The sequence below is a fragment of the Paroedura picta genome, chromosome 16, assembly GCF_049243985.1.
Source record: "Paroedura picta isolate Pp20150507F chromosome 16, Ppicta_v3.0, whole genome shotgun sequence".
Lineage (NCBI taxonomy): Eukaryota > Metazoa > Chordata > Lepidosauria > Squamata > Gekkonidae > Paroedura > Paroedura picta.
The window spans coordinates 17,182,593-17,209,214 of NC_135384.1; the positions used below are offsets into that span (position 1 = coordinate 17,182,593).

The window sequence follows — 26,622 nt, forward strand, 5'->3', positions numbered from 1 at the left end:
AAGGAAGGAAGGAAGGAAGGAAGGAAGGAAGGAAGGAAGGAAAGAAAGAAGGAAGGAAAGAAAGAAGGAAAGAAAGAAAGAAGGAAAGAAAGAAAGAAAGAAAGAAAGAAAGAAAGAAAGAAAGAAAGAAAGAAAGAAAGAAAGAAAGAAAGAAAGAATACCTGGCCAGTCTGACCTGGAGGAAATTCACTTCTCAACTCCAACGTGGTAATCAGCATTTCCCTGGGCATGCAAGAAAGGGCCACAAGAGCCAAGCACTTACACAGTCCCTTCTGCCTTCCAACTCACAGTCTGCCTTTCACATAATCAGCATTTCCATACGATGGCTATCTAGCCTCTACTTAAAAACTTCCAAAGACTTCCTCATGACTTCCCAAGGAAGCTTGTTCAGGAACCACTCTGTCAGGAACTTCTTCGGGATGTTTAGCTGAAAATACTTTTGAATTAATTTCATCCCATTGGTTCTGGTCCAACCCTCTGGGGCAACAAAAAACAACTCTGCTCCATCCTCTATGTGACAGCTCTTCAAGTTCTTGAAGATGACTATCATATCACTTCTTGGTCATAACCTCTCCAGGCTAAACAGACCAAGCTCTCTCAACTTTTCTTCATACGTCTTGGTCTCCAAACCTCACCATTTTCGTTGCCCTCCTTGGGACTCGCTCCAGTTTGTCTACATCCTTCTTCAATTGTGGTGGCCAAAACTGAACACAGTACTCTCACAGTACCCACAGCAGAGTAAAGCGGTACCATCACCTCAAATGATCTGGACACTATTTTTCTTTTAATACAGGCCAAAATCCCATTTGCGTTTTTAGCCACTGAATCACACTGCTGACTCATGCTCTGTGTATGGTCTACTAAGACCTCTAGATCCTTTTTGCACATGCTACTGCCAAGACAGGTTTCCCCCATCCTATAATGATGCATTTGATTTTTCCTGCATAAATGCAGAACTTTACATTTTTCACTATTGAAATTCATTTTATTTCGTTTAGCTCAGTTTTCCAGCCTGTCAAGATCGTCCTGACTCCTGTGTTTGTTACCCCCCCCAGTGTAGTATCATCTGCAAATTCAATAAGCACCCTCTATATTACGTCATCGAAATCATCATTATGAATATATTGAACAACACAGGGCCCAGGACAGATCTCTGAGGCACTCAACTTATCACTCCACAGGGATGACAAACCTTTAACAAGCACCCTTTGGGTGCAATCTGTCAACCAGTTATCCATCTAACTCACAGTAATAGGTAGTAACCTTCTAAAAAAAGAGGTAAGGTTAGTCTGGCATTACTTGTTCTTGAAAAAGCCATGCTGTAATCATAGCCATCTGCTCTAGCTGCTCAAAGATTGACTGTTTCATGATTTGTACTAAACTTTTGCCAGCTATAGAGGTCAAGCTAACAGATCCTCCTTTTCCCCCTTCTTGAAGATGGGGACAACATTTGCCCAGCTCCAATATTCTGTCACTTCACCTGTTCCCCGAGAATTGTCAAAATTAATGGACAGAAGTTCAGAAATTACATCCGCAAGTTCTTTTAGTACCCTTGGATGCAATTAATCTGGCCCAGAATACTTAGTTTCATTTAAAGAAACAAGGTGTTTATGGACTGTCCTTACAATGGTCCTATGTTGCAACTCCCATCCCTCATCACATGAAATGATTTTGCCACAGTGAGCACGATTTCCCTCACAAGGGAAGACTGAGGAGAAGTAGGAATTAAGCTGTCAATCCCTCTCTTCATCACCTGCTACAATTTCTCTTTCTTGTTCCCTCATTGATCCTACCATGTCCTTACTCTTTTTCTTACTTTGAACTTAACTAAAGAACCCTTTTTTGTTGTCTTCAGCATTTTTCCCTAGCCTAAGCTCATGCTGAGCTTTAGCTTTTCTAACAGTCTTCCAACAAGCATAGGTTATTTGTTGATATGGAACACATCTACTAGCACATTCCCTATAATGGCTATGATAATAATAATAATAATAATAATAATAATAATAATTAATAATTATTTATTTTCTAGTCTGCCACTCCCGAAAAGGCTCATGGGAGGTAAGAAAACGTGCATAAAATCCCCAATAGAATTACCCCTAAAAACAGTCCAAAACTATACCATCAAATGCACAGCAATCCATGCACAGAATCCAAGATATACAGCAATGAAAAAACAACAACGAAATCTCACCTACTATCTCCTCGGGGGTGGACAGAGGGCTTGCTGATCTGACTCTGCCAGTAGAGTAATTTCCTTAGCGTACTGGCCTCAACCATAGACCTGGCGGAAGAGCTCCATCTTGCAGGCCCTGCAGAATGCCAAAATCTCCCTCAGAGCCCGTAGCTCTTCCAGGAGCTCATTCCACCAGGCAGGGTCCAGGACCGAAAAAGCCCAGGCCCTGGTTGACGTGACGTCCATTGTCCTGCCTTAGATGTGTGCCATAGATGGCAGCCTATTCCAGCAGAGGTCCGAGGCCCAGGGCTGGGCCTTGCAGCTCTACTAGCGATGATTCCCCACTTCCCAGCCTGATCCTGCCCTCCGCAGAGCAGGGCATGCCTGGAAAGCAGGGGGATGCGCAGCAGCCTCAACCAGCAAAGGCCTGGGGCCTAATCTTGGGCCTCTCACCTTTGCTGGTGGTGGCACCCCGCTTTCCAGCCGGGTCCCACCCTTGGTGGGTCCCAGGCAGTGGTGTTGGTGGCGCAGTCTGGCCATGCCCCGCTAATGCCGCCCAGCGAGTCCTGGGCAGCGGTGAAGGCGACAGAGTTCAGCCAGGCCGCACCAGGGACATCCGGTGAATACAGGGCAGCAGTGGCACAGGAACTCCAAAAGTTAAGGAGGAGGAAGGGAAGGGGAAAGCCCTGTGTGTGTGTGAGAGAGAGAGAGAGAGGGGAGGGGAAGGACCAGGGAAGGATCAGGGAAGCAAAAGGTAAGGGGGGAGAGGGCAGGGGGGAGTGGGGGGGGAGGAGTCTGTGTGTGTGTGTGTGTGTGTGTGTGTGTGTGTGTGTGTGTGTGTCTGAGAGTGAGGGATGGGGGAGGGACCAGGAAGGATGTTGGGGAAGCAAGTGGCAAGTGGGAGAGGCAAGGGAGGAGTCGGTGGGGGGGAGACATCTCTTTCTCCACATGTGGATGTATTCCACATAAAGGGTGAGAATCCTTGTCAGAAGACTTATTTATATTAATCCTTGGTTATAAGGCCCTCCTTTTGTTTCCTAAATGAGTCTTTTTTATTAAATGTTTTGAAAGTTGTTTACAGAGCCACCCTGACTTTTTTAGGCTCCTTCCCCATTCTTTATTGGTCTGTCCCTTTTAAATAATTTGTACACCTCAACCCTGGTATTCCAAACTAAGGGCAAAGCCATTGTATTCTGGAATACAGCAGGTGCTAGGCCAACCCCCTTGTCCCGGACAGGCCAGCCAAAGCCTGGTGGCCAGCGTGTTCTCCTACCCCCTCTGCCTTCAGAAGGCTCGCCAACTGTTGCAAAGGCCCTGTGAAGGCCACAGTGGGGCTTGCGGGGGCAGGAGTGGGCCAATGACTGTGCAGGCCGTGGCTGGGCTTGCGGGGGCCAGAGGCGCCAGCGGGCTGCACGCCTGTCCCCTGCCCTCCAAAGGCCTGCTGATGGCCGCAGCGGCCAGGGTGGGAGTTGCTGGCGGGCTGCGCTTTCCCCCCCTCCCCCCAGAAATGCTTCCGATGGCCATACAGGCCACAGCAGGGTTTTAGATGGGGGCGGGAGTCAGCGGCCCCTCTGCCACAGCGGAGACCACAGCTGGCCCCCTCATCCCCTGCAGGTGGCAGCCAGTGCCCCAGGCTGAAGGGGCTCATTTACCAGGCCCCTGGAAGTAACTGATGGGGCAGCGGACTTGTGTGCAGCCAGGGACTCAGGCAAACTCAGATAAATTGGAGGGGACTGCCAGGGCCAGGACATGTAGTCTGATTGGCCGGCCGTTGGGCAGCTGGCCAATCCGGCTGCAGGAGGACTCAGTCATTGGGTCATTGGCCTTTAAACAATGAAGCCCAATTCCTCCTACAACCCCTTACCGCATTTATGATAGTGGTTACAGGTGTGAGTGTTATCCCACCAAGTTTCTGTAATGCCTATTAGGTCATAGTTTCCTTCCTCTATTAGGACTTCTAGTTCTTCCTGCTTGTTTCTGTACTCTGTGCATTAGAGACATTGCAACCCTTCATTTGCGTGGCCCAGGGCTTTAATTTTTAAATTTATCTATAAGTTAATGGTTCCCTGCAGGCTTCCCATCTACAGTTATTGTCATCAAACTAGGTTTTGAATTTATGTCTCGCTCCCCCATTGGATTTAGTTTACAGCCCTCCACACCAGACCTACAAAGCTATTCACAAACACAGTTTTCCTACCCTTGTGAGGTGCAAATCATCCCCCGAGACAAGAGCCACATCAGGATAGCATAAGCCATGGTCCAAAAATCCAAATTAGGGTTGGGCGTTTGGGCGCCTGATGCAGCCAGCGCTGCGCCGCGGAGGGGGAGAGGAGGCACGGGCGTCTGATGCCAACATCTCCCCTCCCCTGCAGCGCGGCGCTGGCTGCTTTGGGCACCAAAGCACCCAACCCTAATCCAGACCTTTCATGACAACACTAATGACATAGCCTGTTGCTATAATAGTAATTGCTATAATAATGCCCTGGATAACTCTGTGGTGTTATACCCTGCTGAGATCCCTCCCCTCCCTCTGCAGGCTCCACTCCCCAAATCTCCAGGTGTTTCCCAAACCAGAGCTGGCCTCCCTAAATCTAACACCGTGGTACTGAAGTGACATTGCTGGGGGGCAGTGTGGGTCGACACGCATGAGTTGCCCTAACAAGCCCCCTTTTCATGCCAAAGCGTTCTTGGCCTATGTTCTTCCGGGCATTATTATAGCAAATTATTTAAGATGAGAGCTGAACAACCCAGTGAATTTTACTCAGTCCAGCACGACGACTCATCTCACTGAAGCATAACAAGTCACAATGCACCCGGACAGTCCGTTCAAGTTACTGAATTGTCCTCGGTGATAATGAGGCTTAGTTGCCTGCTGCGTTTGTCCCAGGGACGCTGAGGCCTCCTTCACAACCTCTGTTCCATTTCTTCTTTTATTTGCTGAAGCACATCTACTAATGAGCATGAATCCCTGTGCATCAGAACACCAGCCATCAGTCTGCCTAGCACATTTTTTTTTCACCTTTCCTCTAAAAGGATCAGAGCCGTATACATGGTACTTCCTTCCTTCCCAGCAACCTGGTGAGGTAGTTCAGGCCAAGAGCCTGCATCTGAACCAAGGTTACCCTAGGGAGCTTCATGGCATTGTCGGGGGATTTGAACTCTCCGGTTGCCTCACTGGACATACTGTCTAGGAAACACAGACCAGAGACCTGATGCCAGCACTACAAAGGCTCTGTATGTAGTCATGTGGCTCTGGGAGGAAGCTGAAGAAGGGTGTCTGTAGGAGATCTTAGACTTTGAGCTCCTTCATATAGGAGAAGACAGTCACCAAGAATGGGACCCCGAGTTACATGGTTTAGGAGTCTTTCCTTTTCCTTGGAAGTTCAAGCATCTGAGCAAGCCTCCGGTGCTAACTTGTTCAGGGAGGCAGCTGGAAGCAAGCTGTCTCTCTGTTGACCTCAGTTTACCAAGCATATAGAATCAGACAGAAGGGGCAGACAGAAGGTGTTTTTTGTGAGCGACTAAGAGCTTAAATCAGAGCAGTTGAGCTTGTGAGCACTTTTGAAATTTAGAGAAGGGGTAGTGGGCCCCAACTCAAAATGGCTGCCCTGTGGCCAGTCGCAAAATGTCAGGAAGTTCCAGGGCAAGATTTGGCCTGTGATGGAGACAAAGGGGAAACGTTGCTCCCTGGGTACCTGGCCAGGAAGTCTGCATCTGTGGTCAAGAGGAAGAGACATGGTTGTGGCATAACTGCCTGGGACGAACTTTGTGCTTAAGTGATTGATAAGACTGCTGGAGCAAGACTTGCAGCTTCTTGGCTATTGCTTTCCCTCTTCCCTTCAGCTCCCTTCGGTTTTGTTGCTGAGACTTCAGAAGCCAGCAGGTCCCCCAGAAAGATCTCGGCAGGCTGGAGCCCATGAGCACTAGCATGAAGAGTTGGATCTAGTTGGATTCCCAGTTGGATCTAGCAGCTGCTGTCCAGAGTCTTAGGAAGAGCAAGCCCATCTTGCAGCACCTGCTTTCCTGAGATCCTTTCACTTGGGCCTTGCACCTGCAGGGCACGCTGCCTGGACTCACGAGCCACGGCACCTATTGAGCACTCAGCCTGTAAAAACATGATGGCGAGGTGGTGTGGGATGTTCAGAGGCTGGTGGGCAAAGCTATTGAGGAGGACGTGTGTGGGGTGGAGATGCTTCTGGCGCTGGGAAGGGCACGTAGAAGTAGAGCAGGGGTAGTCAACCTGCGGCCCTCCAGATGACCATGGACTACAATTCCCATGAGCCCCTGCCAGCGAATGCTGGCAGGGGCTCATGGGAATTGTAGTCCATGGACATCTGGAGGGCCGCAGGTTGACTACCCCTGGGGTAGAGCATTCAAGGGAGCCACAGAGCCCTCCTTTTCCTTTTCTCATCCACCCACCTGCGTACCTGTCAGCTTCTCCTTGCTCCCCCCTCTCTATTCTTTTGGAGCGCAAAGAGACGTTGTCAGCACAAAGACTTGTCGTCCCTGTTCTTCCCCCCCCCCCAGATATTTTTAGCTGGGTTGATTATTCACAAAGCGGGTGGCTAATTAGGGCAGCCAGGTGTGATGCAGCCACTTCCCCTCCGTGCCCCTTGCAAGCTCATCTCTCTGGGCTGGGCCAGCCGTCCTGATGGCTTCCCCCACCCCACCTGATCCAAACCTGTAGCCGCCTTCTCCTCCCCCCTCCCCCACCCTGCCGCTGCCCATCAAAGCCCTAAATTGAATGCAATTGTCATTGATCGTGATCTCATTACTGAGCGCCAGGAAATCAGCTGGCTTTGTGAGCAGGAGAACCAAGAGAAATGCAGGGAACAAGGCAGTCGATGTTTGCTTTGGAAGCTCTGTTAAGGACATGGCTGGACCAGAGCGGGGGAGGCTGGTCTGCAATCCAAATAAGCCAACTCTAGCCTGCTGATGGCTCTGATAAGGCAAGAGTCCTGAGTTCAAAACCCCACTTAGTCATGGAAGATCAGTGTGTGATCTTGGGCAAGTCTCTGTCTCTCTCTGTCTGTCTCTCTGTGACTGTCTTTGTCTCTCTGTCTCTCTCAGCCTAACCTACTTCACTGAGTGGTTCCTGTGGGGATTCAATGGAGGGAGGGAGTAGACAGCATGAAACAGCAGTAAAAGAGGCTGTATCGACAGAGGCACGACATATACATTTCACAAGATGGCATAGTCCTGCTGTCTACCACATCGGTCAGACCACATCTCGAGTCCTGTGTGCAGTTCTGGAGGCCTCACTTCAAAAAGGGTGTGGACAAAATTGGGAGGGTTCAGAGGAGAGCCACGAGGATGACCCAGGGCCTGAGCACCAAACCTGTGAGGAAAGGCTGGGGGGCTTGGGAACGTTCGGCCTGGAGAAGGAGAGGTTGAGAAATGAACATGAATTCTGTCTAAGTCTTAGCAAAGTTGTCACTTTGAGGAGGACAGGGAGTTGTTCCTCTCGGCAGCAGAGGAGAGGACCCACAACACTGGCTTTAAGTATTTGTAGGACGGTACTAGCCAGACATCAATAGTTCAGCCGTGGAATCAGCTGCCTAAGGAGGTGGTAATGGCTTTCAACTATCTGTAAAATGATGTCAGGTAGATATTGGGGGGGGGGGGGTCCACAGTCAGTCGTTGAGCAGTGGAATCGGCTAAGGAGATGGTTGGCTGCCTAAGGAGGTGCTGAGCTCCCCCTCGCTGGTGGTGGAAGAACTGTGTGGATGGCCTCTTCTTCCGTCCAAGACCTGGAAAGGTTAGGGAACTCACTGGCAGGGGCAGCTCTCATGCAGCTGGGATCTGCAGCCTCCAATCCTCAGAGGGCAGTGGAAGGAGGAGGGGTGGACAGGGGTGGGGAACAGAAGGTGATTGGCTGGCCGCTGGACAGGAAGGCAAGCCAGTTGGAGGAGGAGGGACTCAGGGGCGGGACAGCCGCCCTGAGTGGGTGTTAAGCGCTGAGTGACCATGACACACGCTCCTCCTCCAAGACCTTACCAGAAATATTAAGTGGAACAGATGCTTTAAGCTGATCCTGCATTGAACAGGGGCTGGACTGAGATCCTTTAAGGTATGCAAGGTATAAGTCTAAATGGATAAATAATGGGAAATATTGAATCTTAGCAGGGTGTTAAGTTGTGCACACTCAGAAGCTGTGAGGTTGCGCATATTGAAGTTCAGCTCGGGCTTGTAAGCAAGCAGTCTTTTGCTTGATCACCAGTAATGAGTAAAAGTCTCCCCCAGGGGATCAGACAAAGCAAATTCTCCAAAATTGAGGAAATGACCTTACTATCACAGACCTTTGTGGCAAGAGAGATGCGGAGTATGATTTGTAGTGTAGCCCGTTCTTGAGGATCTGGTATGCAGAACTGAAGAGGTGTGCCTGCATACGAAAGCTTATGCCCAGAATTAAACTTTGTTGGTCTTAAAGGTGCCACTGGATTTACTTCCCTCTGTGGATTCGGGCCAATACAGCTACCCACCTGGTTTTATTTTGAGTGGCTTTTGGAACTGGTTTCCTAGCGTCTCCTTCTGAGACTCCATTCAAAGGGACAAGGTCGGCCCCATGAGTGGGTGAGGTTGAGCATACGACTCACAAACACACACGGTTCCTGCTAGGGAATCAGTTGGTCAGATGAACAAGGTGCCAATGTGTGTTTTAATTTAACATTCCACACAGAAGGGCCGAACCCAGCTGAAGATTTGAGTGCTTATCTGCCACGTAACATTCAGCATGCACAGGGCTAAATCCAGTTGGATAAGAAAAGAGAAACCCCTGTGGCTTAGAGCGCCATATTAAGAGCCAGGTTCGAACCATGACTCTTCCACAGAAGCTTGACGGGTAGCCAGAAGCCAGCTACTGGATAAAACAGACAGTCAGGAAATGTTGTAAGCTGTTTTGTTTCCCTGTTGGGGAGAAATGCAGGGGTAGAAATCTAATCTAAATAAATCATTAAGATGATGAATTTTGTTTAAACTGCACCTCAGGCTCCTTGCCCTCATGGTTTCTGTTTCAACTTAACTTAGGCAGATGGCGAGTGGGTGGGCAGGAAGGGATGTGCCCGTGTCTGTCTCTTGGGGCCCTTCCTTGCATACCCAGGGAATTGCTGATCCCCACTGTGGGATGGTAGGTGAATTTCCTCCAAACCAGGCTGGATTCTGGTGATTTTTGATGGAGAGATCATTGGGGTCCCTGTGGGTAAGCAGGTAGTTGTGAGTTCCTGCACTGTGCAGGGGGCTGGACTAGATGACCCGGGAGGCCCCTTCCAACCCCATGATTCTATGAAAGAAGTGCAGGAGGTGGAAAGGTAGGGGAATGCCCACATTGCTAATTACAATTTCTACCAGCCAGCTTTTCAGTGGCCAGCACAGCGCCGTGACTTGCAAAAGCAGGATAAAAATAGAAATGAAGGATTAACTGTGCTAAATATGGAACGTTTATGCCAGTTTCCTTCATTTAAATATTTTGATGTGTCACAGAACGTGGGCTGTCTTAGCACAGACATTTGCTTGTTTTATTCATTTAGAGCAAACCAGGCACAGGGCTTTGGTGGCCGTGCTCGCTCGGGGGAGCTGACAGGCCTGGGCTGAGGAGGGCTTTCACGAACAAGCAAGCAGGAAAGGCAAAACAGGGCATCTTGCTCTTGGATGAGTCTGCATCGCTGTCTCCTTGCTTCACGCCCTCCCTCTGAGAAAGGCTGGGAGGAGGTTTTATTTACTTATTTATTTTACTACCTTTTCACAGAGAATGTGAAGGCAACATGTCAGATACAACACAAACTCAGCAACTGCATTAGCATCAACAAGGCTGAACGTTTAATCATTCGCTATTCAAACCATTTGACATTTTGACCATAACACAGCAGATTGGTCAGATCGAAATTGCCCCACAATGTGCCCAGTGGGCATCTCTATTGTCACATAATTGCAAGGTGCTAAAAAAAAAAAAGCCCCTTTCCGCCACAGTGGTTCAGCGTGCACCTGAAATGCACTTGACCAAAACATGACCAGGAGTGTGTTAAATATGACTTCTTCCGTGCACAGCGCTGTCAGGGTTCAGTGCTTTTTGGCGACCTTCATGGTGAAACCTTGTGTTCTGGTCCAGGCTGTGGTTGTCACCGGGTGGGGGGTGGGGGGTGGGAGTCCTGTCCCTGTAATTGGGCTTGTTTACCAAGTGATGTTAATTGCCTCCATGTCATGAAAAGCTTTGGCTGCCCATTGCCACATTTCCCCTAGGCCTGCTGGCAACTTGAGCCTAGATGGAGAACTTGGGAGAAGATCAGTGGTCACACTCATGGTTTACGTGGAGAAAGTCCCTGGTTCAGTCCTTGGCAGGTCCATTTAAAAGGATCAAGTAGTTGGCCATGGAAAAGGTGCTACCCTATGCCAGTCAGAGTAGAGGGTAGGCTGACCCAGCAATAGACAGTGCCACGCGCTGAGGTGGGTTTGTGGCACAGTGGCAAGAGGTGCCAGGTTCACTCCCTGGCAGGCCTGGTTAATTGGAAGACGTGAGAGAGACATCACCCTTCCTGTCCCAGGGATGTCTCTGACCAGTCAGAAGGGACAACATGGAGCTGGGTGGACCAGAGGTCTGGGTTGATCTTAGCAGCTTCACTAAATCAAAACAAGAAGGGGCCCAGAGTACATCTCCCTCTCTACAGCGGCAGCGTACGTGTCACTTGGGGTATAAGTCCTCCTGTGCATGCACACTTCATCAGATGCCTTGGAGCAGTTTTCCCCAGGCCTTACATAAAGGTTGGGCTGATAATTTCCACGAAGGGCTATTCAGTCAAAATGCATAAGTAACCGGGTGATAAGCATAGCTGAGCCTGGAGGAAAGCAGTTGTACCCAGTTGCTAAAGCTTATCCCCACAATGAAACTTTGTGGGTCTTGAAAGTGCTGCTGGGCTCAGACTTGGTTCTCTTGCTTCACACCAGCGTGGCTCCCCACCTGGACGTAGGCTTCATGTTGCTCCTAAAGCATTCGCTGGCAGGGGCTCATGGGAATTGTAGTCCATGGACATCTGGAGGGCCGCAGTTTGCCTACCACTGGCCTACTGCTTGAGCCCTTCTCCTGGAGATGCCAAACTGCCTCAAGACCAATGGAAGAGCGGCAGTATAAAAATCAAAAAATAGATAAAATCAGCCCAGAAGACTCCCAAGGGACGTTTGATGGCCGTTCTGGCAGATCTGCATGAAGACATGAAGCCGCCTCACAGTGAGTCAGACCTTTGCGCTGTCAAGGTCAGCAAGGTCTGTTGTGCTACCTTGCCGGGCGGCATCTCACCCAAGTGTCTGCACCTGCAGCCGGAGACCACAGCCCAAAACACGGTCCAAGAGCGAGGTCACACGTGGGCCGAAGTCAACGCAGGAGTGCCCCGAGTCACTAAGCAAAGCCCAGGCCAGAAAGCAAGCCTGAAGCTGTTACCGAGGAGTCAGTCCTGGGGCCGGGGAAGTCGATGGAGAGCAGGATGCTGAAGCAGGTTAGTCAGGATGGGTGGCAGGAACGAGGGTACAGAAGTCGGATTACCAGAGAGAGAGAGAGAGATGGTGTCGCAGTTCTGAAGAGCAAGCGTAGTCCGGTAGTTCAAACCAGCAGAGCTGTGCCGTGGTGAGACAGGGGTCGGGAGTCCTGGCAGACAGGAAGGGGATGCAAAAGTTGCACCTACAAGGGACCCAAGGGCCCGCCTCCCTTTAGATGCAGCTTTGCCGCCCTTCCCCAGTACTTTCATCTGGGCTCAGCCTTCACCAGAGGGAGGATCCGCAGCAGTGTCCCATCGAGCCTGACAGGAAGTTGCCCGCCATGCGCTCTGCTGTGCTGTCAAGCCCGCTTGTCTGCATCACTGCCATTGTGGGGAGCCCTCCAGACTGGGCATGGCAGATTCCGGTGCTACCAGCATGCTGGACACGGTAGGCTCATGGCTAGGACCTGATCTTGATGGGCCCCAATCCTCCACCAGCTCTTTTCTGACCTCGGAGTCTACCTCGGAGTCTATGCTGGTTCAGGGGGAGGGGCAGCCCGCTCCAGTTCCTCAGCCGAGTCTACCTGGGACAGTCTCTGGGTCGTGGCACTTCCACCTGGGGCATGACATCTGCTCTGACTGCCAGGAGCACTGCAGGGTCCCAGGCAGAGGCCTTTCCCATCACCTACCTGACAGGAGGTGCGCAGGATTCAGCTTGGGCCTGATGCACACAAGGAGGATGCTCTCCCAGTGAGCCGTGACTCCACCTTAGGGGAGGGGTTTTGAAACCAATAGTAAGGATCAGCAAGGCCGGGGAGCAGAGGGAGCTACTTTCTCCAGGATTAGCCATTGTAGAAAGATGGTTCCGAGGGGCAGGCTACTGAGAAAGAAGAGAGCAGTTTGTGCAAGAGAAAACAGGAAAAAGCAATCATGCTGGACTAGGCCAAAGGTCCACCTGGCCCTGCCTTCTGCCTCCCATGGGGCCAGGCAGGGCCTGCTGGCAACAGCATCTGTTCGGCAGGCAGATGCTGCCCATCTTCTGTCAGACAAGCAGTCAGAAATGGAGGCTTCGTTCAGCCAGAAACCTAAAATCAGCCCTCTCGTCAATCCTCCTAAGTCTGTGGCCAGGGCCACATTTGTGGCAATAAACTCCACAGGCCATTGACATGTGGTAGGTGGTAGGTGGCAGAGCTTCCGTTTGTTCACCCGTCTGCTGCCAGCCATTTTCGCTGGGCAAGCAAGGCCCTCTCTGCCATTTCTCACAGAAGTAACCTGGTCCTGCTTTGCAGGGCTGTCGTCGGGAGAACTGAGACACTGTAGATAGGGGGCTCTGCAAGCACTCGAAATGGGCTCTGGAAGTGCCAGGGGTCGTTTCTGGGTTCCTGCCACCATGACATTTGATGTTGCTTCAGGGATGGTTGTTTTTTTGCCTGTTCCTTCCTTCACATCAAGTGTGGGATTTATGAACGGGTGGGGGAAGGGAAGTGTCAGAAGCAGCTTGCCTTCTAGCGAGACCCACTCACTGGCTGTGCTCCTGCCCGCAGGGCCGCCTCTTGCTGGTGCCAGTAAGGTTCAGAGGGCTGGGTGGCCGGGGGAGAGAGCTGACTGGCTGTCCACCAAGTGGCTTGTTGTTGTTGGGCTAATCCACCTTCTTGGATTATTGTCATGATAGGAGATCTTTAGAAAACAACAGATCCAGGGATTGTGTCAGCAGCCACTGGGATATTTTCTCTCTCTGTTTTGTGTTGGAGATCAGTTGTGTGACCGGCGGAAATGAAATGGGTGAAGCTTTCCGCCTTTAGGGTGCCACAATGCAGAAGACGCTTCACACCCCCCACCCCAAAACTTTAAAATGCCAGCTGTGGAAATGGTGGCCACCCGAGATCTGATGAGATCGGGCCAATCCGTGCGATCCAGGTCAGGGCTTGGAATTCTACGATGGCCTGTAAAAAGGAGCCCAGGGAGTGGGACCGAGGTTTGGGGCCATGGGGCTGGGTCCAGCTGGCTTCTTCACTCACTCAGTCTCGCACAATTCACTTGCTTGCTACAGCCTCCATCCATTTGTCAGTGCAGGTCCCATAATCCCCAGCACAGCCCTTCTGGTGCTCAGAGGAGATCGGATCTTCCCTTTTCACCCCAGATGCTGAGGGAGCTGGGTTAATTCTTTGGGCTGTAACGCCTCACCCTTCCCTCTACTGCTTTTTGCTGTGATAGGGAAGAAATGTCCAGGTTCTCATTTAGCCTCTACCTTAAAGATCCTGGCAGATCTTGAACTTGTGGCTTGATGCACGCCATGCTCCACTGCCTGGCTTTACGAATCCAGAGGGCCTCCAGACATTAGAAACGGAGACGCTTTGCTTTGGCAGTGAGTCAGGCATCTAGCCCTCAGTGAAAAGGTAAAACTTCCCAGCAGACCCTGCCAGCTTCACCCCTGCCCAGGGGAACCTGGTCAGTTTTACTGGTGCCCTTTTATGTCCTCTGTCTAGATTAGGCATGCAAACCTCATGGATAAGAGAACAGGAGACTTCTGTGAAGGGACATAAAGACAACCACTGATGGGGGCATCACTGATAACATTATTTTCTGTAGTTATTGCTCCTGCAAGCACTCTTTTTGCTTTTTGGCTAAACACCAGTGTTGTCTTATGGGTAGACTTTCAGACAAGGACCTGGGAGAACCAGGTTCAGATCCCCACTCTGCCGTGGAAGCGTCCATCATCGACTGTACTGGATGGCTTTGGGCCACGCAGTCTCTCTTGTGCTCAGCCTGTCCTCCTGGAGAGCATTGTTGTGGGGTAAAGATAGTGAGGAGAAGGGTGCCTGCTTACTCAAGTGCTTGGGAGAAGGGCAGGATCACAATACGTTCTGTGAATTCAACAAACTTGTGAATGTTGAAAGCAGGCCTCCTTTATTCTGATGAGGACCAGCATGGTGTAGTTGGAGACCCAGATTCGAATCCCCACTCTGCCCGGAAAGCTCACTGGATGTCTTTGAGCCAGTCACTGTCAGCCTGAGCCAACCTCACAGGGTTGTTGTGAGGATAAACAAAGGAGAAGAGAACAATGTAAGCGCCCTTGGGACCTAAAAGTGGGGTATAAAAGAAGTGCCTACATGAATAGCATACGCCAGCCAGTGACCCAGTCTACATCCCTGTTTCCCTGGGTGACAACTTGTGAGTGTGGTCAAAGGTGGGCAGGACACAACCCTACACAAGGAGGGGAACCCAAAAAGATTAAAATATAGCTATAAATACCCAATGCTAATATACAGCCCTGGTGTTTGTATAGGTTAATAATTTTTACCTTTTAACATTTGTCCCTGTCTTAGGCATAGGAACCTATATATGCAGAACTTTTATAATGTGTTTTTAAATGTTATTTGAACACCTTTAAATGCATAAGTAAAGCATATTTGATAATTTGTATATTAGCACTGCATATTTAGCTATATTTTAATGTTGTGGTTTTGATCTCAACCTTTGCCTGCCAACTTGTAAAGCAGCCCCTTCCTCTCCCCGCCCCCCCCAGCTATGCTTTCCTGCCTTTGAGGAGCCCGTGCGCTGTTATGCTCTCCAGCCCCCCTCTTGGAGGTTGAGGCCGGCCAGCATCCAGCAGAGCCCTCGCCTGCCCCGTTAGGAGCCAGTTGGCAGAGCGGACCAGAGGGCTTGGCGAAGGGAGGGGAGAAGCTGCATTAATATTGATGAGGCTGCAAATGGGATCGAGCTGGTAAAAGGGTTTAAAATATTCACGCAAGAAACAACTCCCTGCCTGGTAACGGGAGGGGGGGGGGGAGCTAGGAGGGCCTGCTTCCCCATGGCCCAGCAGCTGAAATTTCTGGCTTCACCCCCATCCTTTTGATGCGATTGTTTATTTGTTTAGATATATCCATCCCTGCTTTTTTCACCAAGTGGAGAATCAATACAGTTTACAACAGCATTCTCTCCTGTGCTATTCTGTACCCCGGTGAGGGACGTTAGGCTGAGAGAGCCGCCCAAGGTCATCCAGCAGGCCTCCCTGGCAGAGTGGCGATTTGAGCCTCGTTCCCCAGATCTTAGTCCAGACTAGGGATGCCCAACCAGGGGTCTGCAGCATTTCTCCCGTCTTAATGGAATTGGCCACTAGCTAGGGAACTGGCCACTTCGATTGTTCCCCCTTCCATGTGTGAGTGAGGCCTCCTGTGGTTTCTGTGCCTGGAGGGGGGGGGGAAGCCTGCCCACCTGCTCCCACCTTAAACCTCACCCTGGCTCCTCCTTGGGACTGCCTGTTAGCGCAGGAGGTGATGTCACTTCCAGTGGCACATAATTGCTGGGGGAGTGACAGGGAGGCATGGGCAGCTGACATCACTTCCAGAGCTCCTTATAGCCTAAAAAATTATTGCAGGGGCTCCTCCATGGTCAAGAGGTTGGAGAAGGCTGGTCCAGACAGTCTGTCCCCTATACTGTGCTGTCGTGCTGCCATGCCTCCTGGGGAGGTGCTCAGGACGTTCTTAAGAAGATTGTTAATGGCATGATAAAATCAGGGTCCAGTAGCACCTTTAAGACCAACAAAGATTTATTCAGGGAGTGAGCTTTCGAGTGCAAGTGCTCTTCGTCAGACTATGATCTTCTTACATGACAGGGAATATATAGCAAAAATCAATTCTGTTACATCAGTAGACTGTATCACACAAGCAAATACAACCATATGATAATTCTTTGTCAAAACAGCCAATCAATCCCCTGGAATTCAGTTGTAGTTTACAAAAACACAGGGAGAAACCAAACTTCCTGTGTCAGTGATCAGGGGCTCTCACCTCCCCATATGCCGCTTGCCCCATCTGTCTCCCTACAACTGTGAGACATTCCTACATGGGAATTGCTGGTAACTATCTTATCCCAAAGAGCCTCTTGTGGCGCAGAGTGGTAAGGCAGCTGTCTGAAAGCTTTGCCCATAAGGCTGGGAGTTCAATCCCAGCAGCCGGCTCAAGGTTGACTCAGCCTTCCATCCTTCCGAGGTCGGTAAAATGAGTACCCAGCTTGCTGGGGGGTAAATGGTCATGACTGGGGAAGGCACTGGCAAACCACCCCATATTGAGTCTGCCATGAAAACGCTAGAGGGCGTCACCCCAAGGGTCAGACATGACTCGGTGCTTGCACAGGGGATACCTTTACCTTTACCTTTATCTTATCCCAAGGCCAGGGAGTCAAACCCAAAATTCCATTCCACTGCCATTACTTTACAGTCACATTATCACAAATAAAATAAATTGCGAGGAATATGGCTACACGAGTTGAACAAGGTATTGTAATGGTATGGTAAGAGAATCCCCAAACTCTAGAAGTTTGCAAATCTTCCCCACCTCCCCCAATTCTGTGCTTTGAACAACTTGCTGCAGGCAGAAATGCCACAGGGGCAGCTTTGCCCATTGTCGCTTCTCCAGCTGAGAGGCTGGTGATCTGTTCACTTTCTGTCATGCATAAACCAGGGAAGATAGAGTAGCCTCGGTGTCTGCGACATTCCCTGGCCAGAGAATTCTGTTTTGCAGCCTTTTTTCTATGGTTTTGTTCTCCCTGAGAAGTTAAGTCAGCATTTAGGCTGAATGCCTTCAGACTGCAGGTGCCGACTCACATAAGTCCTTGGTTCTTTTTTAAAGCTGCTCAGTTGGGAAGAAAAATCCTTCCACATATATTAGTGGAAATCAGACGCTACATCCACATGGCTAGGGGTTAGATAATTAGCAGAATAATGCAGCACAGACATGTGTGTGTGTTTAGCCTCTAAGAAAAAGATTACTTCAAAATTAGGGAAAGGATTTCTAGGGTTGTGTGCTTCGGTGGGCGAAGCGCACAGCCCTAAGGATGACATGGAAAGAAAACAACTGCCTAACTCATCTTTATAACTCTGATCTTGTTTCTTTCTTACTTCTTCAGAAATAAAACTTTTTGGTTCTATGTTAAATGTGCTCCTGTTAGCTTACAGAGACTTCAGCTTCATGACTGAAGGGAGAAGACCTGCAAAGCCCAAGACTAGGATTCTCCGAGTTGCATCCATCTTCCGGGTGTTGGCAGAGACAAGGCACATTGGCATCCGCATGGGGATTTTGTGCATGCTCTTCTCCGTCAGCTGCCTCCCCCCGCCCCCCCCCAGCACTCCGCTGGAGTGCTTTGGGGGATTTTTGAATTTCTTTTAATTGGTAATTGTTGAACTGCTAGAAGTTCATACAGCTGCATCAATTACGAATTTCTTTCAGAGCCTGGGGAAATGGGGGCTGCCTGGAGGTGAGGGAAGAGAAAGGGCACCTTTGAAAATGGGAACCTTCCGATCCGGCTGACAGAATATTATTCTTCCCGACAAGATGACAGCAAAGCAGGTTTGGGAAAGGGGTCAGTGAGGGCGGGGAAAGGACCGGTGTATGGTAATGTATGGACCCCCAGTCAGAAAAAAGCACTCCAGTTTGGGAGCCAAACCAGGGGAGGGGGGAGCCTTTGCTTGGAAGCAGCCAGAGAAGAGTTTTTGGCTAGCCTGTTTTGGCATATTTTGGATGAAGAAACATTCAAACCATCTGCGTGTCTGCCAATAATCTGATGAGACAGAGCCCAGAGACCGGTGTATGTGTTCAGTGAGGTCTAGGCTGTCATAGAAGGAAGAAATTTCCTTTCGGCGAACAGCAGCCATGGGAGTGGGGGGACCAAAAACCTGATCATGCGGGCAGAAATCCATAAGTTACCACCATCCTATGTTGTTTAACCACTGTCCAGGCAGCAAAGAGCAGCCATGAACCCGGCAAATTTCCTCCCCATTTTTGCAAAAGTGTTGCAAAAATGTCAAGTGTTTTGAAACAGAGGTTTTCTGCCCACTTCCTCAGCAAGTCAGGAAAACCACTGTAGAGTAGGGGTAGACTATTCAGTTTGGATGAGCCAGAATGTACCCAAATTGATGCTGATTTGGGTTCTTTTTATATGTATCTGAGTCAGATTGCCCATACCTATACCTTATGCTGCTGAATCAGCGGTATCCAATTTGGCGATTTCGTCAAATTAAACTTCTCTTCCCCCGGAAGCCTAGGAAGGCTCTCATGGGAAGAGAGAGCCCTTTAAACGACACCCCCCCCCGCCCCCGAGCCTTCCCAGGCAGTGGAGAGCCAGCTTTCCACAGCCTGGGAAACTTGGGGGGCAGAGAAAGAGCCTCCAAACATGTGATCTGTCAGGATCAGCTGTTTGGCAGCTCTTTAAATGCCTCCTCCCCAGCCTTCTCCGCCAGTGGCTTTCCTTTCCTTTCCGCTGCCTGGGAAGGCTGTGGGAGAAGAGCCACCAAACAGCTGATCCCCAGAGGTCAACTATCTGGCAGCTGTTGCAGGGCACTGAATCAATTGGGCTGAATCCAAATCCCTATATCAAAGCACTGATTTGCATGATTCGAATTTGGCCAGATCGATTAGGGCTGAATCCAAAAAGTACTAATTTTTTTTCTGCCCTCCTGCCTACTATAGAGGTAAAACTTCACAAAGGTTTTGAAAACTCTTGTCAATTTCACCTCTGCCAGAGGTCAGTTTCACCATGGCCTTTGCATGTAAATTTGCAGACTTGCATCTAGTACTCCTTAAATAAAACAAATGGCAAAAGCTTGGATACATAGTTTTGACAGAAAGTGTGATGTAGCAGTAAAGAAGGCTAAGATAGTCTTGGGCTCTTTCAACAGAAGCACCACATCAAAATTGCAAAATGTCGTAGTCCTGCTGCATACTGTATCAGAAAGACCGTACCTGGAGTCCTGTGTGCACTTCTGGAGGACATGGACAAAATTGGGAGGGTTCAGAGGAGAGTGACGAAGATGATCCATGGCCTGGGGACCAAGCCCTATGAGGAGAGGCTGAGGGACTTGGGAATGTTCAGCCTGGAGAAAAGGAGGTTGAGAGGGGACATGATAGCCCTCTTTAAGTAGTTGAAAGGTTGTCACTTGGAGGAGGGAAAGGTTCCCATAGGCAGCAGAGAATTTGCAGTAATGGATTTAAACTACGTGGAGAATGGTACTAGCTAGTTATCAGGGGGGAAATGCCACAGTCAACAGTGGAATCGGCTGCCTAAGGAGGTGGGGAGCTCCCCCTCCCTGACAGATCTTTCTCCTGGATGCTTAAGCTGATCCTTCATTGAGCAGGGGGTGGGAGTAGAAGGCCTGCATGGCCCCTCTGAGCTCTAGGATTGTATGGTTCTACTTGCTCAGATCCATATTCTATGGTAGTAAACGCTGTTCCCATTTATTTAGAAGATCTATGTCCTATCCTTTTAAAACAAGCAGTTAACAAAGAAAATTAAATAACGAAGTGAAATAACAAAAAGGAATGTCCATGCTTCTGTATTTCAATGTCTGGGCTTAATGGATATTTTAATGATTTTTGTTTGTTCTTAGTCTTGTGTTTTGTGAGATGCTTTGAGCAGGCCTCTGCAGAAGTAGCCTGTAAATGTTTGAAATAAAGAATGAAACTAACAACAGCAAAACAGCAGCTGTTCAATGCCCTCCCATGCAACTCTTACAACAATAATAAAAACAGCAAAATCAATTAAAAAGCAAAACATACTTTTAAAAAAATTCACCTTTCGCAGTTCCTGAGGGTCTGCAGGCAGAGCTCTTCTGCCAGGCATTTGATGGGGGCCAGTGAGGAAGACCTGTTGCCCCCCCTGGAATGCATCCCAGTCAGCATCCTGGCTGTGACATTTTGTTGCAGTTGCAGTTTCTGAACCATTTTGAAAGACAGCCCTGCATGATTCTCCAGAGCAGGGGTAGTCAATGCTGGCAGGGGCTCATGGGAATTGTAGTCCATGGACATCTGGAGGGCTGCAGGTTGACTACCCCTGCTCCAGAGTTACGGGCCAGGCATGACCAAGGCTTGTTCTGTAGAGGGCGTGTCTGCCCTCGAGGGTCATCTAGTCCGACCCCCAGCAGAACGCAAGAAATTCACACCTCCCTGCCCCCCCACGCTGACCCCAATTCCATGCCCAGATGATGCAAGTAATGCTTTTGATGGAACATGAACTTAGTTTTTTTGTGGCATGATGTCTCTGAGAGCTAGTTTAGCATAGAGATTAGGAGTGACAGATGCTAATCTTGATTCCCCATCTCTCCTCCACATGAGGCTAGCTGGGTGACCTTGGTCCAGGCACAGTCCTCTCAGAGCTCTCTCAGCCTTACCGGCCTCACAGGGGGTCTACTGTTGGCAGGGGAAGGGCTGGCATTTGTAGGCCACTTCGAGACACATGAGGGGACCGGGCCTGGTGCCTTCTGTGTGCCAAGCAGATTGCCACCACTGGGCAGCAGTCCCTCCCAGCTCTGCATGCAGGAGATCCTGGGTTCAGCCCTCCACATTTCCAGTGAAAGACTGTGTGGAGTCTGGCTTTGGGAGAGAGCTCGGCCTGCCCTGAGCCTCAGGGGAGGGCAGCAGAAATATAATCAATAGATTGCAGAGAGCTGTTGCTGATCAGCGAAGGCAGGACGGAACTAGCCAAAACCGTGGTCTGATTTGGCACAAGGCAGCTTTGAATGTTGATGCTCAGAAGCCTGCTTGCATTTTGTATTCCTGCCTTGTGAGATTTGGTGAGGAGCCTTTGAGGAATAACCGTGTTCTGAAATGCAGCAGGTCCCTGCTGGGGTTTCTCTGAGTTAAAAATGCGAGTGCTGGGATTTGTTTTGCCTGCTTCTGTCTGGAGGAAGAAGAGAAACGTGGCGAGATTCGTCTTCTCAGGCAGACTTCAGAGGCTGGTGGGAGCGTTCTTCACGCCCTCCCTGTTGCTGGGGCCTTGGTGTGGAAAGCAAAAAGGCAGAGAGGGCTCCTGTGACAAACTGGCCCTTGTGAAAGCATCGCTCGCTCGGGGGACTTGGAATCCATCAGTGGCTAAACAAGAAGCCTGATTTACAACCCCATTTCAGCCGTTTGCGCTTCCAGGCAAAAGACCATTTCAGTGGCGGGTGGATCATCACATGCAAGTGACAGGTCCATGTGTTTGGATTTTTTAAAAATGGGGCAGATTGATTGGGGCGGATGCACAGCCCTGGTTCAGCCTTTCAGCCTTACTCGCTAGTCGCAGCCCCGTCCCCCCCTTCACTTTTGGTGCTCTTTGCAAGGAAAGCAGTCTTGTTTTTTGAAACCCCATCTTTCCCCCTTGAAAATGCTGGTAACGGAGGGAGTTTGTGTCTGGTTAGCATAGCCAGGAAGGAGTTCAAGGGTTACTGTGAGGAGGTGCTGTGGCTCAGGGATAAAGCCTTTGCTTGTTGGGCAGAAGGCCCCAGGTTCAATACACTGGCATCTCTATAGAAGAAGAACTGCTAGAAGGCGTTCTGAAAGATATCTGCCTGAGACCTTGGAGGGCCACTGCCTTTCTGACCTTGTTGATTCAGCACCAGGCAGCTTCCTTTCCCAGCAGAGCCCCCTGCATCCACCGTCTACAGCAGGGGTAGTCAAACTGTGGCCCTCCAGATGTCCATGGACTACAATTCCCATGAGCCCCTGCCAGCATTCGCTGGATGGCTGCAGTTTGACCACCCCTGGTCTACAGACTGAGAGAGGCCCCTGCTTTTTCATGTGACTTATCGTTAATCCCGTATATCAGACAAAATAAGAAAATTTGAGCCGGTTGATGTCACTAATAGAAAGCTGCACGGGTGGAGCAACTGATACTCTGAATTAATGGTACTAGCTGGTTAATAATACTTACTGTTCTGAATAAGCCAGATGTTTAAGTATATTGAAAGTCTGAATCAGGGGAAGATGTATTTTCCTGGTATTTGATGAACAGTATATTAAGGATGTTAGGGTTCCCCCCCCCTGCATCAGTTGTTTTCTGTTGTTCGATAATTATATATGTTGAAAACCTTGTTCTCTTTGTATTGGAAACACATTAAGCCATCTGGAGAGCAGAGGGGGAAGCTGGGTAAAATGGCCAGGAAAGACATTCTGCAAATAATCCATAATAGTTATGCATTTTAATTTATATCAAGTGTGTGTTGGGGGGGGAGGGTGAACCTTGACGGTCAGCATTGCTTCATGCTGATCTTGAAAGGATGTTGTCCCCCAAAAGCCATTGGTGGGGTCCCACTCAGGAAGAATTTGTGTGTTTGGTATGGGCTCATGGGTTGGATCCAGGGAAGTTTTCCTACCAGTAAAAAGGGCTGGAGGGTATTTCCTTTGCCCACCCAAAAAGGCTGTTCTTGGGCCTTGCATGGAAGAATGGGGGTCTGGTGAGAAGGCGTGAGAAAACCGGCCTCAGCATAGCAGAAGGGGGAAGGCGTGTGCTGCGAGGGGCCTTTCCCTCCTCGTTCCCCTTCCCGCCTGCTCTGTGGGCTGGTGCCTTCCCCTGTGCCTTGTCTGCCTGTGGCTTGGGTTGCAGATCAGACAGCGTGCATGTCATGGGATGCATGCTGTTCCTTGTTCCCGCACCATGTTCTCCTGACTCCTGCCCGCCTTAGCCCAGCCTTGGTGCGGGAAGAAGCCACTGGGCATAAAGGTGTGAGAATCTTTGACCACAATTTGAGCTCTTTAAGAAAAAAAATCTTTATTCACTATAAGAGAAGAAGAGGAGGATTTTTATACCTTACTTTTCACTACCTGAAGGAGTCCAGAGTGACTTCCTGTCCCCACAACAGGCACCCTGTGAAGTAGGTGGGGATGAGAGAGCTCTTAACAGAACTGCTCTGTGAGAACAGCCCTAAGAGAACTGTGATGGCCCAAGGCCACCCAGCTACCTGCATGTGGAGAGGTGGGGAATCAAACCCGGTTCTCCTGATTAGAGTCTGCTGCTGTTAATCACTACACCAAGCTGGCTCTCACTGGAGAAAGTATATCGCTGCACTACAGGGTATTGAACTGAAGAACTAAGATGGAAAAATAAAGAAGAAGAGTTTGTTCTTATATGCTGCTTTTCACTACCCGAAGGAGTCTCAAAGCAGTCACCTTCCCTTTCCTCTCCCCACCTTCCCTTTCCTCTCCCCACAACAGACACCCTGTGAGGTGGGTGAGCCTGAGAGAGCCCTGAGAACAGCTTTATCAGTGCTGCGGTGAACCGAAGGTCACCCAGGTGGCTGCATGTGCAGGAGCAAGAAATCAAACCCAGCTCACCAGATTAGAAGCTGCTGCTCTTAACCACTACACCACACTGGCTCTCTACACCAACCACTGCACCAAAATATATGAGGTTAATATAAGGTTTACATTCACTTGGACTATCTTTGCATCCTCTTCTTCGGGCACAAACGTACCCACTAGAGCAGTGGTCCCCAACCTGCGGGCCGGGCCGCGAAGGCCTTGGCTCCCTCCCCCCCCCCACCCCGCAGTAGAAAACTTCCCAGGCCACAAGCTTGCGGCCCGGGAAGCTTCTTACTGCGGGAGGGGGGCAGAGGGAATCAGGGCCGCGCATACGCGACATGCGCGGGCGGGCAGTTGCCCTGCCGGTCCCCATCCTCAAAAAGGTTGGGGACCACTGCACTAGAGCATCCAAAGCAGAGTTAGAAAGTCAAGTTAGAATCTATTCTAAATATTCCCTCCCCAGATCCCAGCTCTGACTTGAGCTTTGCTGTTAGGGTGTCCAGATGGTTTAACGCATTCTGTCACAGCTGGGTGAGTTTCCCTTCTCTCTATCCTGAGTTTGGCTGTGCAATCCCATGTGGATTGCCTTGCACTCCTTCCTACAATCCACAAAGGGCACAGATCTTAACCTTTGACTGCCCAGCTCAGGAGCTCCAACTAGCCACCCTTCTCACCCCTTCTCTATGGAGGAAAGTCATCTCTGCTCAACCACCAAACCCTCCTTTCTGTTGCCACAGATCCATCCCCATCTCCCAAAGGGCATGATGGACCTTGCGTATGGTGGTTAGGATGGAAGGTGGAAGCACCTACCTTGCCAGTGACTGGGTTAGATCCACCCATCTGTCCTGCCCCTGAGAGGAAGGAAGGGCTCTCTTTGAATACTGGATATGACCCTGAAGGACAGGGGCTGTTCCAAGGTGGCAATGCAGAGTAAAAAAAAAACAAGGTATGGAGTCAACCTGCTGGGTTGACCAATTTGGCCAAAAGCGCCACCTGCATTGTTTCTTTCTTGTCCCCTGAGTACCATTTGAGCGTGGACATGTCAGCATCCCAACCAAGCTTTTGTGCCTTTTCTGTCTTGTAGGAAAAAGCAGATTTAGGTGAGCTGAACTTCTCCCTCTGTTACTTGCCCACTGCTGGGCGTCTCACTGCCACGATCATCAAGGCCACCAACCTCAAAGCCATGGACTTGACTGGCTTCTCCGGTGAGCAGAGAGGGAAGCGCAAACGGGAGGAGGGTTGTGTGGTTCGGTGGGATGACTTAGCATTTTAGGATGGGCGACAAACCGTTTGGGTTCCAGAAGTGAGTTGGCCGAGCTATAAAAGAGTTCGGTAATGCTTTGAGCCTGCTGGGAGGTTGAGGGAAAAGAAGGGGACCAGATGGAGAGTGAAAGCAAGGAATGCTGGGAACGTGACCAGTGAGGGGCAGAGTAGGTGGAACCACCAGTGAGTAAGGGGAATGCTGTGGATTTGCACTTCTGGGCTGATGTCCTGAGGTATGAGATGGAATTGGGACCCATCAGTAAGAAGAACACATTCCCCATGTCAAAAGCTTCCTGGACATTGAAGAACTGATGGGTTCAGGCAGCCACACTGTATTCCATTTTAAAATGAATGTAATTTACAACATTTATGCCCCCACCTTATGATTTCCCTCATCTGTGGCCTGGAATTGCTGAGGGAGAAAGTAGGTTGCCTTTGCTAGGCAACCACAGGCAGTGCTCCAAAAGCCAGTGGTTCTTCTAGTTGCCTAGCAACCAAAGGGGCCGTGTGTCCGGAGGGGCCGAAACTGCTAACGGTGGCAGCGATGGGATGGTGAGAGGGGTAGATCCAGGCAAGCGTATGCTCCGTAATTCTGACCCTTCCTCCCGCTCTCTTCAGATCCCTACGTCAAGGCGTCCCTCATGTGTGAAGGGAGGAGGCTGAAGAAACGCAAGACATCCATCAAGAAGAACACGCTCAACCCCACTTACAACGAGGCCCTGGTCTTCGACATCCCCCAGGACAGCATGGAGCATGTCAGCATCACGTTGGCAGTCATGGATTACGATTGGTGAGTCACGCACGGATGCCACGCTCCTTCCAGCAGCCCTCACTGGACCGGAATCCCCAGTGTGTGGAAAGCTGCGTGGCAGCAGATGACTTTGAAATACTGGCAGTCCACATGGAGTGCTGGATGCTGGCCTTCAGAGAGACCAGAGACCAGAGCAGGGAGATGCTGGGAGTCAGGGCCAGAATGAGCCTGAGAAGAGGAGAGTGTGTGGCCAATGCAGGAAGGGCTCCTTTCCCAGCCAAGGTGGCGGGAGACAAAGGCTGGGCTTCTTCCTTTTCCCAGAAGGAAGGCCACATTTCGTTTTTGGACCGAGTCAGGCCTGGGGTCTCCAGACTCAACTTGGGTTCCCTGCAGCCACTCAGCTGCGGCAAGCAGTGGCTTTACGGGATTGGTTGGCTGATTTTCCCATTTGTATGCTGCTCTTTCTTGAGGGCTCAGGGTGGCTCACAACATGACAATTAAAATAGCATATGAAATCCTAAAATGCTTAATTTAAAATCAATTCCAACCATTTCAGAAGAGCCACCTCCTCTGCTCTAGAGAGAGGGGGACACATAAAGTGCAACCTTAATAGTCAATAGGTGGGTTTTAGCTGATGTTTTGGGTACTTCAGGTAGGGGATGTGCACTTCGACTCGCTTTAGCCACCTTGGCAATCACTGAAGTCTGAGGCGGTGCGTAGGAGGCCGTCACCATGGGGCGGAGAGGAGGGGCCACCGGCTGGCGCACCCCCACCCCCACCCCTGCTCGCCATGCCACGGCGCTGGCCTCCTACATGCAGCCTGGGGCTTCAGTGATCACGCAGGTGGCCGAACCGAGCCGAAACACACATCCCTAGTGGGGGGGAAGGAATTGTTGATGTTATTTCTAGGCTTCAGCCATAGGC

At 50.2% G+C, this 26,622-nt stretch overlaps 1 protein-coding gene across 3 annotated transcripts in view; it reads left to right on the plus strand.

The window, feature by feature from the left end:
- Positions 1-26,622, plus strand: part of SYT3 (synaptotagmin 3) — a 58,166-nt gene that overhangs the window by 25,158 nt on the left and 6,386 nt on the right. For all 3 annotated transcript variants that reach the window (XM_077313997.1, XM_077313999.1, XM_077313998.1), the window contains exons 6-7: positions 24,769-24,889; positions 25,566-25,737. In XM_077313997.1, the coding sequence (XP_077170112.1) occupies positions 24,769-24,889; positions 25,566-25,737 (293 nt within the window). The remainder of the gene's footprint in view (positions 1-24,768; positions 24,890-25,565; positions 25,738-26,622) is intronic.